This window comes from Mustelus asterias, chromosome 19 (assembly GCF_964213995.1).
Source record: "Mustelus asterias chromosome 19, sMusAst1.hap1.1, whole genome shotgun sequence".
Lineage (NCBI taxonomy): Eukaryota > Metazoa > Chordata > Chondrichthyes > Carcharhiniformes > Triakidae > Mustelus > Mustelus asterias.
This window is the reverse complement of record NC_135819.1, coordinates 47,456,728-47,470,724: the sequence shown is the minus strand read 5'-3', so window position 1 is coordinate 47,470,724 and position 13,997 is coordinate 47,456,728. Positions and strand designations below refer to the sequence as shown.

The following is a 13,997-nucleotide window of genomic DNA, read 5'->3' as shown; positions in this document are numbered from 1 at the left end:
CCCCCACCCCCGCCCCCCCCCCCCCCCCCACCCCCCCCCCACCCATCCCCACCCCCCCCCCCCCAACTCCCCACCCCCCCCCACCATCCCCAACCCCCCCCCCCAACCATCCCCAACCCCCCCTCCCCCAACCATCCCCACCCCCCCTCCCCCAAACATCCCCACCCCCCTCCACCAACCATCACCAACCCCAACCCCCCCACACCATCCCCAACCCCCCCCACACCATCCCCAACCCCCCCCCACCATCCCCAACCCCCCCCCAACCATCCCCAACCCCCCTCCCCCAACCATCCCCAACCCCCCTCCAACCATCCCCAACCCCCCTCCCCCAACCATCCCCAACCCCCCTCCCCCAACCATCCCCACCCCCCCCCCCAACCCCCCTCCCCCAACCATCCCCAACCCCCTCCCACAACCATCCCCAACCCCCCTCCCCCAACCATCCCCAACCCCCCTCCCCCAACCATCCCCAACCCCCCTCCCCCAACCATCCTCAACCCCCCTCCCCCAACCATCCCCAACCCCAACCCCCCCAACCCATCCCCAACCCCCCCAACCATCCCCAACCCCCCCCCAACCATCCCCAACCCCCCCCCAACCATCCCCAACCCCCCCCACCATCCCCAACCCCCCCCACCATCCCCAACCCCCCCCACCATCCCCAACCCCCCCTCCCCCAAACATCCCCAACCCCCCCTCCCCCAAACATCCCCAACCCCCCCTCCCCCAAACATCCCCAACCCCCCCCTCCCCCAAACATCCCCAACCCCCCCTCCCCCAAACATCTCCAACCCCCCTCCCCCAAACATCCCCAACCCCCCCTCCCCCAAACATCCCCAACCCCCCCTCCCCCAAACATCCCCAACCCCCCCTCCCCCAAACATCCCCAACCCCCCTCCCCCAAACATCCCCAACGCCCCCCTCCCCCAAACATCCCCAACGCCCCCCTCCCCCAAACCCCCCTCCCCCAACCATCCCCAACCCCCCCCTCCCCCAACCATCCCCAACCCCCCCCTCCCCCAACCATCCCCAACCCCCCCCTCCCCCAACCATCCCCAACCCCCCCCTCCCCCAACCATCCCCAACCCCCCCCTCCCCCAACCATCCCCAACCCCCCCCTCCCCCAACCATCCCCAACCCCCCCAACCATGCCCAACCATCCCCAACCCCCCCAACCATGCCCAACCCCCCCTCCCCCAACCATCCCCAACCCCCCCTCCCCCAACCATCCCCAACCCCCCCCTCAAACATCCCCAACCCCCCCCCAAACATCCCCAACCCCCCCCCCCACAAACATCCCCAACCCCCCCCCCACAAACATCCCCAACCCCCCCCCCCACAAACATCCCCAACCCCCCCCCCCACAAACATCCCCAACCCCCCCCCCACAAACATCCCCAACCCCCCCCCCCACAAACATCCCCAACCCCCCCCCCACAAACATCCCCAACCCCCCCCCCACAAACATCCCCAACCCCCCCCCTACAAACATCCCCAACCCCCCCCCCCACAAACATCCCCACCCCCCCCCCCCACAAACATCCCCAACCCCCCCCCACAAACATCCCCAACCCCCCCCTCCCCCAACCATCCCCAACCCCCCCCTCCCCCAACCATCCCCAACCCCCCCCTCCCCCAAACATCCCCAACCCCCCCCCAAACATCCCCAACCCCCCTCCCCCACAAACATCCCCAACCCCCCTCCCCCACAAACATCCCCAACCCCCCTCCCCCACAAACATCCCCAACCCCCCCCCCCACAAACATCCCCAACCCCCCCCCCCCACAAACATCCCCAACCCCCCCCCCCACAAACATCCCCAACCCCCCCTCCCCCAACCATCCCCAACCCCCCCTCCCCAAACCCCCCCTCCCCCAAACATCCCCAACCCCCCCCTCCCCCAAACATCCCCAACCTCCCCCACAAACATCCCCAACCCCCCTCCCCCACAAACATCCCCAACCCCCCTCCCCCACAAACATCCCCAACCCCCCTCCCCCACAAACATCCCCAACCCCCCTCCCCCACAAACATCCCCAACCCCCCTCCCCCACAAACATCCCCAACCCCCCTCCCCCACAAACATCCCCAACCCCCCTCCCCCACAAACATCCCCAACCCCCCTCCCCCACAAACATCCCCAACCCCCCTCCCCCACAAACATCCCCAACCCACCCACAAACATCCCCCAACCCACCCCCAAACATCCCCCAACCCACCCCCAAACATCCCCCAACCCACCCCCAAACATCCCCCAACCCACCCCCAAACATCCCCCAACCCACCCCCAAACCACCCCCAAACATCCCCCAACCCACCCCCAAACATCCCCCAACCCACCCCCAAACATCCCCCAACCCACCCCCAAACATCCCCCAACCCACCCCCAAACATCCCCCAACCCCCCCCAACCCCATCCCCCAACCCACCCCCAACCCCATCCCCCAACCCACCCCCAACCCCCAACCCACCCCCAAACATCCCCCAACCCACCCCCAAACATCCCCCAACCCACCCCCAAACATCCCCCAAACATCCCCCAACCCCATCCCCCAACCCACCACCAAACATCCCCCAACCCCATCCCCCAACCCCCTATACACACCCTCTACCCCACTCCCCCAGTGGGGTTGATCTACCTCAGGGCTCTGGCCATTTCTGTTTATCCAGTTTCGCTTTGCGGCCAGATTCACAAACCCAACGGCCGCGCGCTCCCGCCACCCTCGCACCAACTCCCGTCCGCACTTTCGCCACGCCGGCTGAACCTCTTTCACCCTCGGGAGGATTACAGAATAGATGCTTAAAATCTTTGTTTAAAAAGAATGAAGCATATTTGCATCCAAGCAGCTGAATTCTGTTAATCGCCCTGCATATATTTAAGCTGTGGTTCAGCGAATCTGCTTTCGGGGTTTGGCCTTTGTTTTTTATGGGGGAGTTTGTGCTACAGCAGGTTCCTGTTTACAGAAGGTGTTAGACAGAGGGACAGTTCATGGTCAGATTAATAATTATCACCCCTGTAAAGGTAAAGTACCTTTTGCTCAATAAGTAAGGAGAGGAATTATAATATTTGAAGAGTTTTTAAAGTTCTTAGCACTGAGTCTGTCTTTTGTTTGTATTCAGTTGATGGTCATTGATTAGTTGATGAGATTGTTTCCTTTCCTCTTTCTCTCTGTGAAGTAGTCCCTAATGCTGAGGCTACACTTCAGAAGTTGCAACTCTCTCTTCCTCCTCGCCACTATATGTTCTAAATAGGTACACTGACAACAGGAAGGATTGTGGAGGGTAGGGCTGCTCTAATATTGGAATGTGTGGCTGCTCTTTCTCATTCTAGAAAAAAAAAGGGGCTGTTGATTTAATTATTTTCCCCATCATCCATGGATTAGTTCATCCTTGCCGTCATTCTTCAATCTCTCTCCCCTTCTCCTCCTGAGCTCAAATATTTGACAATGCACACTCCCTCCCTTCTTCACTCCGTTCCATCCAATTTCTGATTATTCCCAATTTCTGGTGCATTTTTTCCCCTTTGTTTCCTTTGGACCCTCATCCATGCTTTAATTACCTCTAGACTCGACTATTCCAACACACACACATCTGACTGGTCTCCCACAATTCACCCTGCGTAAACTTGAGGTCATCCAAAACACTGTTGTTTGTGTCTTAACTCGCAGCAAATCCATTCCCCTATCATCTCTTTGCTTACTGACTTACATTGGTTCCTGGTCAAGCAACGTCTTAAATTTGAAATTTGTATCTATTCAAATTCCTCCATGGCCTTGCCTATTTATGTCATCTCCTCCAACTCCTCAAACCTTGGTGATATTTGCATATCTGTAATTCAGGCCTCCTGTGCATTCCTAATCGTAATTGCTCTGCAACTGGTGGCCTAGATCCTGATCTCTGGAATTCCCTCTGCCTCACTTTGTTCCTTTAAAACACTTTTTAAATCCTACTCCTTTGACCAAGGTTTTGGTCATCTCACCTAATATCTCTTTATATGATTCGGTGTCTATCATACGTTGTTTTGTAATGCTCCTGTGAAATGATTTGAGACATTTCCTTGTATCAAAGGCTCTATATTAATGTATGTTTTATTTTGTTGTATCTCCTTTTTTTGCACACGTTTTTATTGCAAGGTAATTTCTGCCTTGTTCTATGTTTAACATTTTGTCCAAAGGATGATATCTCTTCCAATTCAGTACTCTGTCAGTGGCACATTCATAGCTTATTTGTTGAAGTCTTGAAATGCGGCTGAAACTGACAATTTTCTGCTTCAAAGGGGAGAGAATTGCCAAGCCAAGTTGACAATCTGTCTTTAATGGGGAGTTGAGAAGCATGAAGGAGATGTCAGCCAAGTTGAAGATTAAGGACAAAGGTCAAGCAAGATGCTTAAACGCTAGGTCAGTGCCGTATGCAATCCGGCCTAGGATAGAGGCAGAATTAGAATGGTTGGTCAAGACGGGAGTCCTCAAACTTGTTAATGTGAGTGGGTCAAGCTGATAATACCCATAATGAAGAAAGACGGATCAATACACATTTATGACAATTTTGAAAGTCACTACCAATCCGGGTCAGTGTGCGAAGCAGTACCATCTGCCCTGATTGATGACTTTTTCACTGGGTTGACTAGAGGCCAATATTTTGGTAAAATTGATCTTCGTCAAGTTTGTCTTCCAGATGAATGTGGATCCAGATTCACAACAATATTTGACAATCATGACACACAAAGGGCTATTCAGAGATAAAAGACTTCCATTTGTCATCATGGTCTGCACCTGCATTGTTCCAATGTGCCATGGATCAAATTTGAAGCAGATTAGAAGGTGTCCAGTGTTACATAGCTGATATGTTAGTTACTCTAAAGAATGAGGAAGAAGATCTCCACAACCTAGATGCCACACTCCAGAGACTGGAAGTGTACAGATTAAGAGTACGGAAAGATAAATGTGGATTTTTCTAACCTTCTGTTGAACATCTGGGTCAAGTTATAGATGCAAAGGAACTGCACAAATCACCTTCAAAAGTCAAAGTCTTTACTGAAGCACCTGCAACTCAAAACGTCAATCATGTTTGCTCTTTTTGGGCTTATTAAACCATTACGGAAGGTTTGTCCCTAATCTAGCGACAATCCTAGTGTCAAAATGGGAAATGGGTGAATCAGTGCAAGAAAGCCTTCGTACTAGCTAAAGAGGCACTACTAAAGTTAGAAGTCCTGACACACTTTGATCGAAATTTACTTTTACAACTGGCATGTGATGTATCATCTTACAGATGGGGGCAGTGGGTTCTCACATAATGCTTAATGCTAAAGAGAAGCCGATTGCTTTTGCATTAAGATCCTTGAACAAAACAGAAATGAATTATGCATGTATCTAGAAAGAAGCTCCAGGAATCATTTTCGGAATCAAATATTTCTACTATTCATGGTAGGACGTTTACTTTATTAACAGATCATCGACCACTGACGGGCCTCATACCAGGATTCTTTCTCTGTCAGCGAGCTGGATGCAGAGATGGGCATTGCTGTTGTCAGCCCACACACATACGATAAAATATCGTCAGTTAAATCTCCATGGGAACTCTGATGGATCTACCAATTAGATTTACCAAAGGAGTCACCAATAAATAGTTCAAGTGGAAATATTTTCTATTTCAAGCAAGTACATAACACTCCTGTAAGCGCAGGACAAGTTAAGAAGCATACCTGACATGATCCACCACTGTCATAAGTTGTGGACATGGTATTTAGTTGCAAGACCATGGGAACAAACCTGGAGTTGAAGCCATATGTCACCCAAAGACTAGAGCTCTGTACAAGCTGTTTGTCTCCTCTGAGGAATGAGAGTCTTCTTTTCCACCATTATTTAGGAAAGGTGCACTAAACCACCTGCACAAAGGTCACTGTGGTATAGTAAGGATGAAGGAGATAGTCAGGAGCTATTTTTGGTGGCCAGGGCTTGATACTAAAATCAAGGAGAAGGTGGGGATGTATTCTTCTTGTACAAAAATTCAGAACCTGCCGCCACTAGTGCCATTACACCCGTGGGAATGGCCAAAAGGGCCTTGGCAAAGAGTTCATATAAATCATGCCGGACCACTCGAAGGGCATAGATTTCTTGTTGTGGTTCTCATTCACTCAAAATGGCCTGAAATTGCCATCATGAAGACATTGTTCTCTGGGAGACCAATAGGAAGACTGGGTGAGACTTTTGGAAGATTCGGTTACCCTGAACAACCAGTGAACAATAATGGGCCGCAGTTCATTTCGCAAGACTTCAAAAACTATTTAAAGGAGAACGGGATTCAACACATCTGATCCGCTCCTTATCATTCTGCCACAAATGGGTTGGCAGAATGGTTTAACAGATAACCCTGATTGCGTATGGAATTTATGCAATTTGTAAATGTCATACCTTAGACTACAGAAAAGTGAAAATATTCCAATTAATTGCATTGCAATTAACAGCTGGAAAATGATTCTGTGTATACTAACAAGCATGATAATACTTTTCTATGAATGATCTAGAAACAGCCATAATAGAGTATTATTCACTCTCCAAGTTTCAGATATTTTTTCCGGTTTAAAAACAAGCCTTTCAACAAATATTTCTTCAAATAGGCTTTTGAGATCGCCCTACATGTTATTCATATAAGATCTCTTAAAATATTGTCCTGCCTTGTAATATAGGTTAAATCAATTGCAAAATACTGCGAGTGCTGAAAATCTGAAAAACCCCCAGAAAATGCTGGAAATATTTAGCAATTCACCAATACAATAGTACACATGAAGTTTTAAGTTTATTAGTGTCACATGTAGGCTTACATTAACACTGCAATGAAGTTACTGTGAAAATCCCCTAGTCGCCACACTCCGGCACCTGTTAGAGTACACTGAGGGAGAATTTAGCGTGGCCAACGCACCCAACCAGCACGTCTTTTGGACTGTGGGAGGAAACCAGAGCACCCGGAGGAAACCCGTGCAGACTCCGCACAGTCACCCAAGCTGGAATCGAACTCAGGTCCCTGGCACTGTGAGGCAGCAGTGCCAGGGACCTGAGCCGCCTGCGATCAACTGTGAAGAGAAAAATAGAGTTGATATTTTAGAACAGAACTCTGATCAAACATGAGAAGGAAAATAGAAAGCAATCAATGTGAACAAGGTAGAAATGACAAACAGAAATCCCAATGGAGAGAGAAGGAGAGTGTCTTCAAGGCGGGCATTCCTGAAAAAGAAGTCACGGTGAATTAATATTAAATATTGCAGATGCTGGAACTCTGAAACGAAAACAGGAAGTGCTGGAAACACTCAGGTCTGGCAGCATCTGTGGAGAGAGAAATAGAGTTAACCTTTCCGGTTGGTGACCTTTTCTCAGAATTAATGTCCTTAAGAAGATTCTCAGAATACTTATTTAAGATTTGTAATATTGTGACATATCCATGGATATGCCAAGAGGTAAAACACATTGATCTGGATTTTGCGGTTAGTGGTGGAGAAGCACTGTTTGCTCTGATTGCACAGGAAAATAAAAATTTACCTGATTCGTTGGCTGCAGTGAGAACTTCCAGCTCTAGCTGCAGCATGATCCAAAGTCAAAAGGATCTGTGAGGCCTAGTAACGTCATGCATTGGTGGCAAAGCCACGGCCCCCAGTGACCTCACAAGCAGAAAAGCACAGCCCTTGAGATCAGTCTCCAGCTCAAAGGTGTGTAATGAAAGAGACTTTGTTCAGACAGTTGCACAAAACGTTAAGGCACTGCTTCACAATTTTATTTGTATCCGATAATTCTGAGATGCAACGTATTGTCACCACTGACCTAAGAGAAGAATCATCAAATAATAACATAACCAGCGGAGAGCCAGTCTAGTCAAAAATCATCTGAAGTACTCACTGCAGTGAGCACTTTGTAAAACAAAAAGATTGTTTAACCTGGTTCTTTATTGATATATTTTTCTGCTCTTCCCCACTTATTCATTGCTCTTTAGCTGTGAAGGTAGGAATGCCTGATTTGTGGACTTTGTAGTCATTCTGAATGCAGCTTTTGACGAGCCAGACAGGAGGACAGCGCAGGTTCCCTCTTGCATTAGCTTCCCGTTACATTACTGCAAGTTGATCTATCTAGCAGTCTGCATAGCAGAATCAATAAAACTCAATTAAAAAATAAATTAGTGTTGGATTCTGTGCTGAGAAAGGAGACTTCCAGGTTTCCTACCTTGAGAGCTTGGACAAAATGTACTGAGCCCCATGAAAAATTCAGCACTTAATAATCTTGAGGGAGAAATAACAAGTACGGTATTGCATTTACACCTTCAGGGCAGGTTTATTGCTCTCCAATTTTCAGTTGTGAAAGAAAATTTCAGGCACAAGCCATTTACTTCCTTTGACTGTACCACTGTTTTTTGTTCAATTCCACCACTTTTATTATATATTCAATGGGAAATGTCCTTTCCCTAGGCTCTTCTCTATTCTGTGGTCACAGGCGTGTGAAGGTGCACGAACGTGATAATGGTTAGTTTGGTTTGTCATTTTACAGCTTCCCTGTTGCAAAGTGCCTTTACCTCTCTCACTCACTTTCTCCCCAATGCTGCTGTGACCCCCTTAGTCAATCTTGATAATAGTAAAATCTTTTATGTATCTTAATAATGAAACTTGAGTAGCACATTCCTTCCTTTCATGTTCTGATTTTATTTCCTGTGCAAATTGTTACAATTTAAAAAAAATCATTCATGGGATATGGGCATTGTTGGCTAGACCAGCATTTATTGATCATCCCTAACTGCCCCTGAGAAAGTTGTTGTGAGCTGCCTTCATGAACCGTTGCAATCAATGTGATGTACATACATCCACTGTCCTGTTCAGGAGGGTGTTCTAGGATTTTGACCTTACGACAGTGAAGGATATGTTTCCAAGTCAGGATGGTGTTCGGCTTGGAGGGGAACATGCAGGTGCTGGCTTCCCATGAGTCTGCTGCCGTTGTCCTTCTAGATGGTAGCAGTTGTAGGTTTGGAAGGTTCTGCCAAAACTACAACCACAGTATTTATATGGATAGTTCAGTTGAGTTTCTGGTCAATGGTAACCCCCAGGATGTTGATTGTGGATCCTTGTTTGTTGGAAGTGGTTGTTGCCTGGCACTTGTGTGGCATGAATGTTACGTGCCACTTGTCAGGTTCTGCCTTGGTGAGTTACTGAAGTGCATAGATGGTACCATAAGACGTAGGAGCAGTAGTAGGTCATTCAGCCCATCAAGTCTGCTCTGCCATTCAATGAGATCATGACTGATCTGATCTAGTCCTCAACTGCACTTTCCTGCCTTATCCCCATAATTTGATTTCCTTAGTGATTAAAAATCTGTCTATCTCAGCCTTGAACATACTTAATGACCCAGCCCCTATGGCTCTCTGCAGTAAAGAATTCCACAGATTCGCTACTCTCTGAGAGAAGAAATTCCTTTTCATCTCTGTCTTAAATGATCCCTTACTCTGAGATTATCTCCTCTGGTCCTAGACCCTCCCACAGGGGGAAACAATCTCTCAGCATCTACACTGTCTAGGTCCCTGAGTATCCTATATGTCTCAATAAGATCACCTCTTAATCTTCTAAACTCCCGAGTACAGACCCAACCTACTTAACCTCTCCTCATAAGAAAATCCCTCCTTATTCAGGGTCAAATTAGTTGAACCTTCTTTGAACTGCTTCCAATGCCAATAACTTTTTTATTAGAAAAGGAGACCAAAACTGTTTACAATATTCCAGGTATAGTCTAATTTATGCTTTGTACAGTTTTGGCAAAACTTCCCTTTACTTCATTCCTTTTGGAATAAAGGCCAATATTCCATTCGCCTTCCCAATTACCTGCTGAACTTGGATGCTAGCTTTTTGTGATTTACGCACCAGAACCCCAAGTCCCTCTGTGCTGAGTTTCCTGCAAAATTTCCTAATTTAAACAATATTCAGCTCCTTTATTCTTCCTACCAAAGTGCTAACCTCACACTTTCTAACATTATATTCTAACTGCCAAGTCTTTGCCCACTCATCAAACCTGTCTATATCCCTCTGTAGACTCTCTGGTCAGAATTTAACCTGCACGCTCACCCCGGAATATGCGAGGCTCGCAAAATGGAATTCTCCGTTGGCCTCTGGTGGGGTTTTACAGGCCTTGCCCGAGCGAGGTCGTAAAATCCAGACCTTTCTTTCACCCTTACCAGTTGTCTTCCACCTATTTTTGTGTCATCCACAAACTGGCCAATAATACATTTACTTCCCTCATCCAAGTCATTAACATATATTGTAAATAATTGTGCCCCAGCACTGATCCCTGTGCCACTCCACTAGTTACAGATTGCCATCCTGAAAATGCCCCTCTTAACCCAACACTCTATCTTCTATCCTTTTGCCAATCCTCTCTCTTGCTATTATATTACATCCAACACTATGGGCTCTTATCTTAAATAACCTTATGTGCAGTACCTTATCGACCGTTTTTTGGAAATGCAAGAATATTACATTTACTGGTTCCCCTTTATCTATCCTGAGGTTACCACCTCAAAGGATTCCAATCAATTTGTCAGGAATTATTTCCCCTTATGAAGCTATGCTGACTCTGCCTGATTATATTATACATTTCTAAATGCTTTGTTATTGCATCCTTCATAATGGTCTCTAACATTTTCCCAGTGACAGAAATTAAGCTAACTGGCCTGTAGTCGTCTGTTTTTTGTCTCCTCTTTTTGAGTAAAGGTATTACATTGGCAGTTTTCCAATCCTCTGTGCCTTTTCCAGAATTTAAGGATTCTTGGAAGATTACTACCAGTGCATCCACTATCTCTGTAGCTAATTCCTTTAATACCCTAGTATGCAACCCATCAGGAATGCGGGTAGGATCTCGCACTGATAATGAAAAAACTCAACTTCATGAAGAGTTAAAACTCGGCTGGAAGATTCATGCAGCTTGTGCTACAGGAAGAATCTTCGGGAAGAAACCTCACTGTGTAAGATAGTTCTGAGTTTAAAAGTTCCCAGGCTGAGAGAGGAAAAGAACTGAGGTAAACCCTTTGAATCTAAGAATCACCTTGGACTGGTGTAAAGTATATCTGTGAAGTGTGTTTTTGTTTGTCCCAAAAGAAGCAGGGGAATGTTTTGCTGCTTTGTGGTTCAATAGTATATGTTGCTTACAAAGTGTTTGGTTAGTAGTGCTTTTAATCTTTTGCTACAGTGAAAATCTTTAAAAACGTGAAATCCTGTGTTAATCTTTCAACTATTAACTGTGACTTTGAATTCGTTTTTAGAAGTTATTGTTCTCCATGGGATCATAAAATCTGTAAAAGTCTAATCTTAAATTAACAAGTAGATGGGTAGTACATCCCTGATTTGTGTATTTTATTATCATAAGTTCACTGAATCAGCGTACATTTGTATACTCCATCAGGATAATCAGTTTTAGGATTAATCACATTTCAAAAGATCCTGTTGTTTTGGAAATATTTAGCACATTTAATGTATTTGTAGAGAGATGGTTTGGGTTACAGGGCTCATTAATTTATAGTGTGGAATCGACTGAACATACTTTGCTCCTATTATCAGCTTTAAAAAATAGTCATAAAAACCATTGTAACTTGTGGGCAATTAGCCTAAATGGTCAAATTACAGTTCCTACTGCTTTACAGAGCACTTCAGTGGGACCATTAGTGTATGGTCTTCGGAGCACATCAAGGCATGTTGCAATTTCTGGTTTTCGGCATGAGTGTGCACCCCAGAAGTTGTTGTGCTGTTGTGTGTCTCAATAGCGAAGGATACTTCAGCATATACCTCTATTGGGCCTGCAATATCTGGGCCATTGTCCAAAATCTTAAATAAAAACAGAATGATGGAAATACACAGCCGACCAGTCAGCATCTGAAATAGTGGGTGTGACATTTTAAGTGTATATCCTTCATGTTTACAAACTTATTTGTTTTTATGTCATTTAGGCCAGGATTTTACTTAAATATTTTAATTACTCTAGCTAAGCTTGAAATCAAAATCCTGATGTTTAAAATGCTATTTTGCAAATTTTGGAAATATTTACAAATTGTGGGAATCAAGTTTGTATGGAGTGGGTGCATCTGTGCAATTTATAAACATGATGTACTGCTTTTGAAATAGTTGTTTTAAGGTTCAGACATCAGCACAGATAGTATATGTAGATGTGTACATTTTCTATCCTTTAAGAAAGCAAGTCATCAGTTGAATTATTTGTTTGTCCTGCAAAAGCTAATTTACAGACCCAAAAGATCTGACCAGAAAATTACTGTACTCCATTCACTGACTTCATAGCAGTTCTGGCTGCATCGACTATCAAGCAGAATTTTGTGCTGCAAGTGAGAATCCTTGGTCTCACAGTAAATCAGGAATTCCCACAGACAGCACAGATTCCCAGAATAAAACAGCTACGTTCGGTACATGCTTCATTTAAGACTGGCAGTAAGATGCACGTCATGGGGCTAAAGTGCCTCTGTGGAAAGAGGAGAGATTGGAAAGAGAGAGCGACTCTGAACAGAGGGTATGATAGAAACATCTCCAATGTCTTGGCCAAAATTTATCTCGCCACCAACATCACTTAAAAAATAATGCCATTATCAAATCTCTGTCTGTGGGAACTTACTCTGCACAAATTAGCCACTACGTTGCCTGATCTTTCAGCTCTGACAAAATTTCAAAAATATTTAATGACTATTAAGTGCTTTGCTGTGTACTTGGGTCATGAAAGGGACTACATTAATGCATTTTTTTCTATAATAAAAAGCTAATGATGTAACACTTTATAAACAAAAATCATTTTCTCCCATCTTGATTATAATGACAAATTGCAAAGTGACACATTCCCAACATTGCAATAGAAATGTAATGTCTTTGAACGGACTTGAGTTGATACTTATAAGCGTTTTGTTAAAAGAATAAATGTCTTCAGTAAGAACCTTCCTGCATCCTCCGAGTCTCATGATGCTTGCTGTTTGTGGAGACTTTAAAATAGATGGATTTTATTTTTAAATTGTCATGTAAATTTATATTTTAAGTGTCAAAAATATTTCTTTCTTTCTTTGTTCCACGTCATTCATGAACCATACGAAACAATCTGGCTTGTTGAGTTCAGAGAAAATCTGCACCATGTGTATTAATGCGTTACCATACAGATTAGCAATACCACATATTGAATCCTACTCCTGTATTGTATAAATCCCTGGGAACCATGTACATGCAGGTTAATTTTTGTGCAGCCAAAGGTTCTTTGTTCTGCACATTACCGGCACTGACTAGCCTTCTTTCATACTGTAATAGGTATGATTCTGAACCTGCTAGGCCTGTAATCTGTTGTACAACAACCTAATGCGATAATCTACTGTTTTATGACCTGCTGGTGCTATAAACCATTGTTGTTATTTGTTTCAGAACCGGAGAGATGTTAATGAGCACAAGAACGAAAGAGAATCCACATTTTCGGCCATCAGAAAAAACATTTGTCTTTAATTTCAAGACAGGACAACAGTCATGTGTGCTCACTGCACCCATCCAGATCCCTATGCAAGGAAGTATCAATGATTTACATGGCCGTCTTATGCTCTTACATAATCTTCCTTATTTTGTTGAAAATGGTGAGTATGTTGTGTCTTAACTTGCACCAAGTCCTGTTTGTCTATCACCCCTGTGCTCGCTTCCCCACATTGTTCCTGGTCAAGCAATGTCTTGCTTTTAAATGTCCCATCCTTTGTTTTGAAAACCGACCCTGGCATCACCCCTCCCTTTCCAGCCCCATACTCGTCTGAGATATCTGCATTTCTCTAGTTCTGGTCCCTTGGGCATTCATGATTTTAACCACCATTAGTGTTCGTGTCTTCTGATGCCTTGTCCCTATGCTCTGGAATATTTGCCTTGCACTCATCCACCTCTCTACCTTGCTTTCCTCCTTTAAGATCCTTCTTAAAACCAATCCCTTTACCAAGATTTTAATCATCTGACCTAATA

At 45.4% G+C, this 13,997-nt stretch overlaps 2 protein-coding genes across 4 annotated transcripts in view; one reads left to right on the top strand and one right to left on the bottom strand.

Moving 5' to 3' along the window:
* The window catches only part of LOC144507937 (RAD51-associated protein 1-like), a 44,116-nt gene extending 41,369 nt beyond the window's left edge, over positions 1 to 2,747 (bottom strand). Inside the window, exon 1 of the mRNA XM_078235508.1 lies at positions 2,644 to 2,747. Within this exon, the coding sequence (XP_078091634.1) occupies positions 2,644 to 2,660 (17 nt within the window). The 5' untranslated portion in view covers positions 2,661 to 2,747. The remainder of the gene's footprint in view (positions 1 to 2,643) is intronic.
* A 183-nt stretch (positions 2,748 to 2,930) lies between these two features.
* ferry3 (FERRY endosomal RAB5 effector complex subunit 3) overlaps positions 2,931 to 13,997 on the top strand; it is a 46,287-nt gene continuing 35,220 nt past the window's right edge. For 2 of the 3 annotated variants that reach the window (XR_013500178.1, XM_078235505.1), the window contains exons 1-2: positions 2,931 to 3,026; positions 13,425 to 13,627. Coding sequence is in view for 2 of the 3 variants with exons in the window: in XM_078235505.1 (XP_078091631.1) it covers positions 13,435 to 13,627 (193 nt within the window). In the remaining variant the exon portion in view is untranslated. Of the gene's footprint in view, positions 3,027 to 11,843; positions 11,904 to 13,424; positions 13,628 to 13,997 lie in introns of those variants that run through there. The other variant, XM_078235506.1, reaches the window with a different exon arrangement.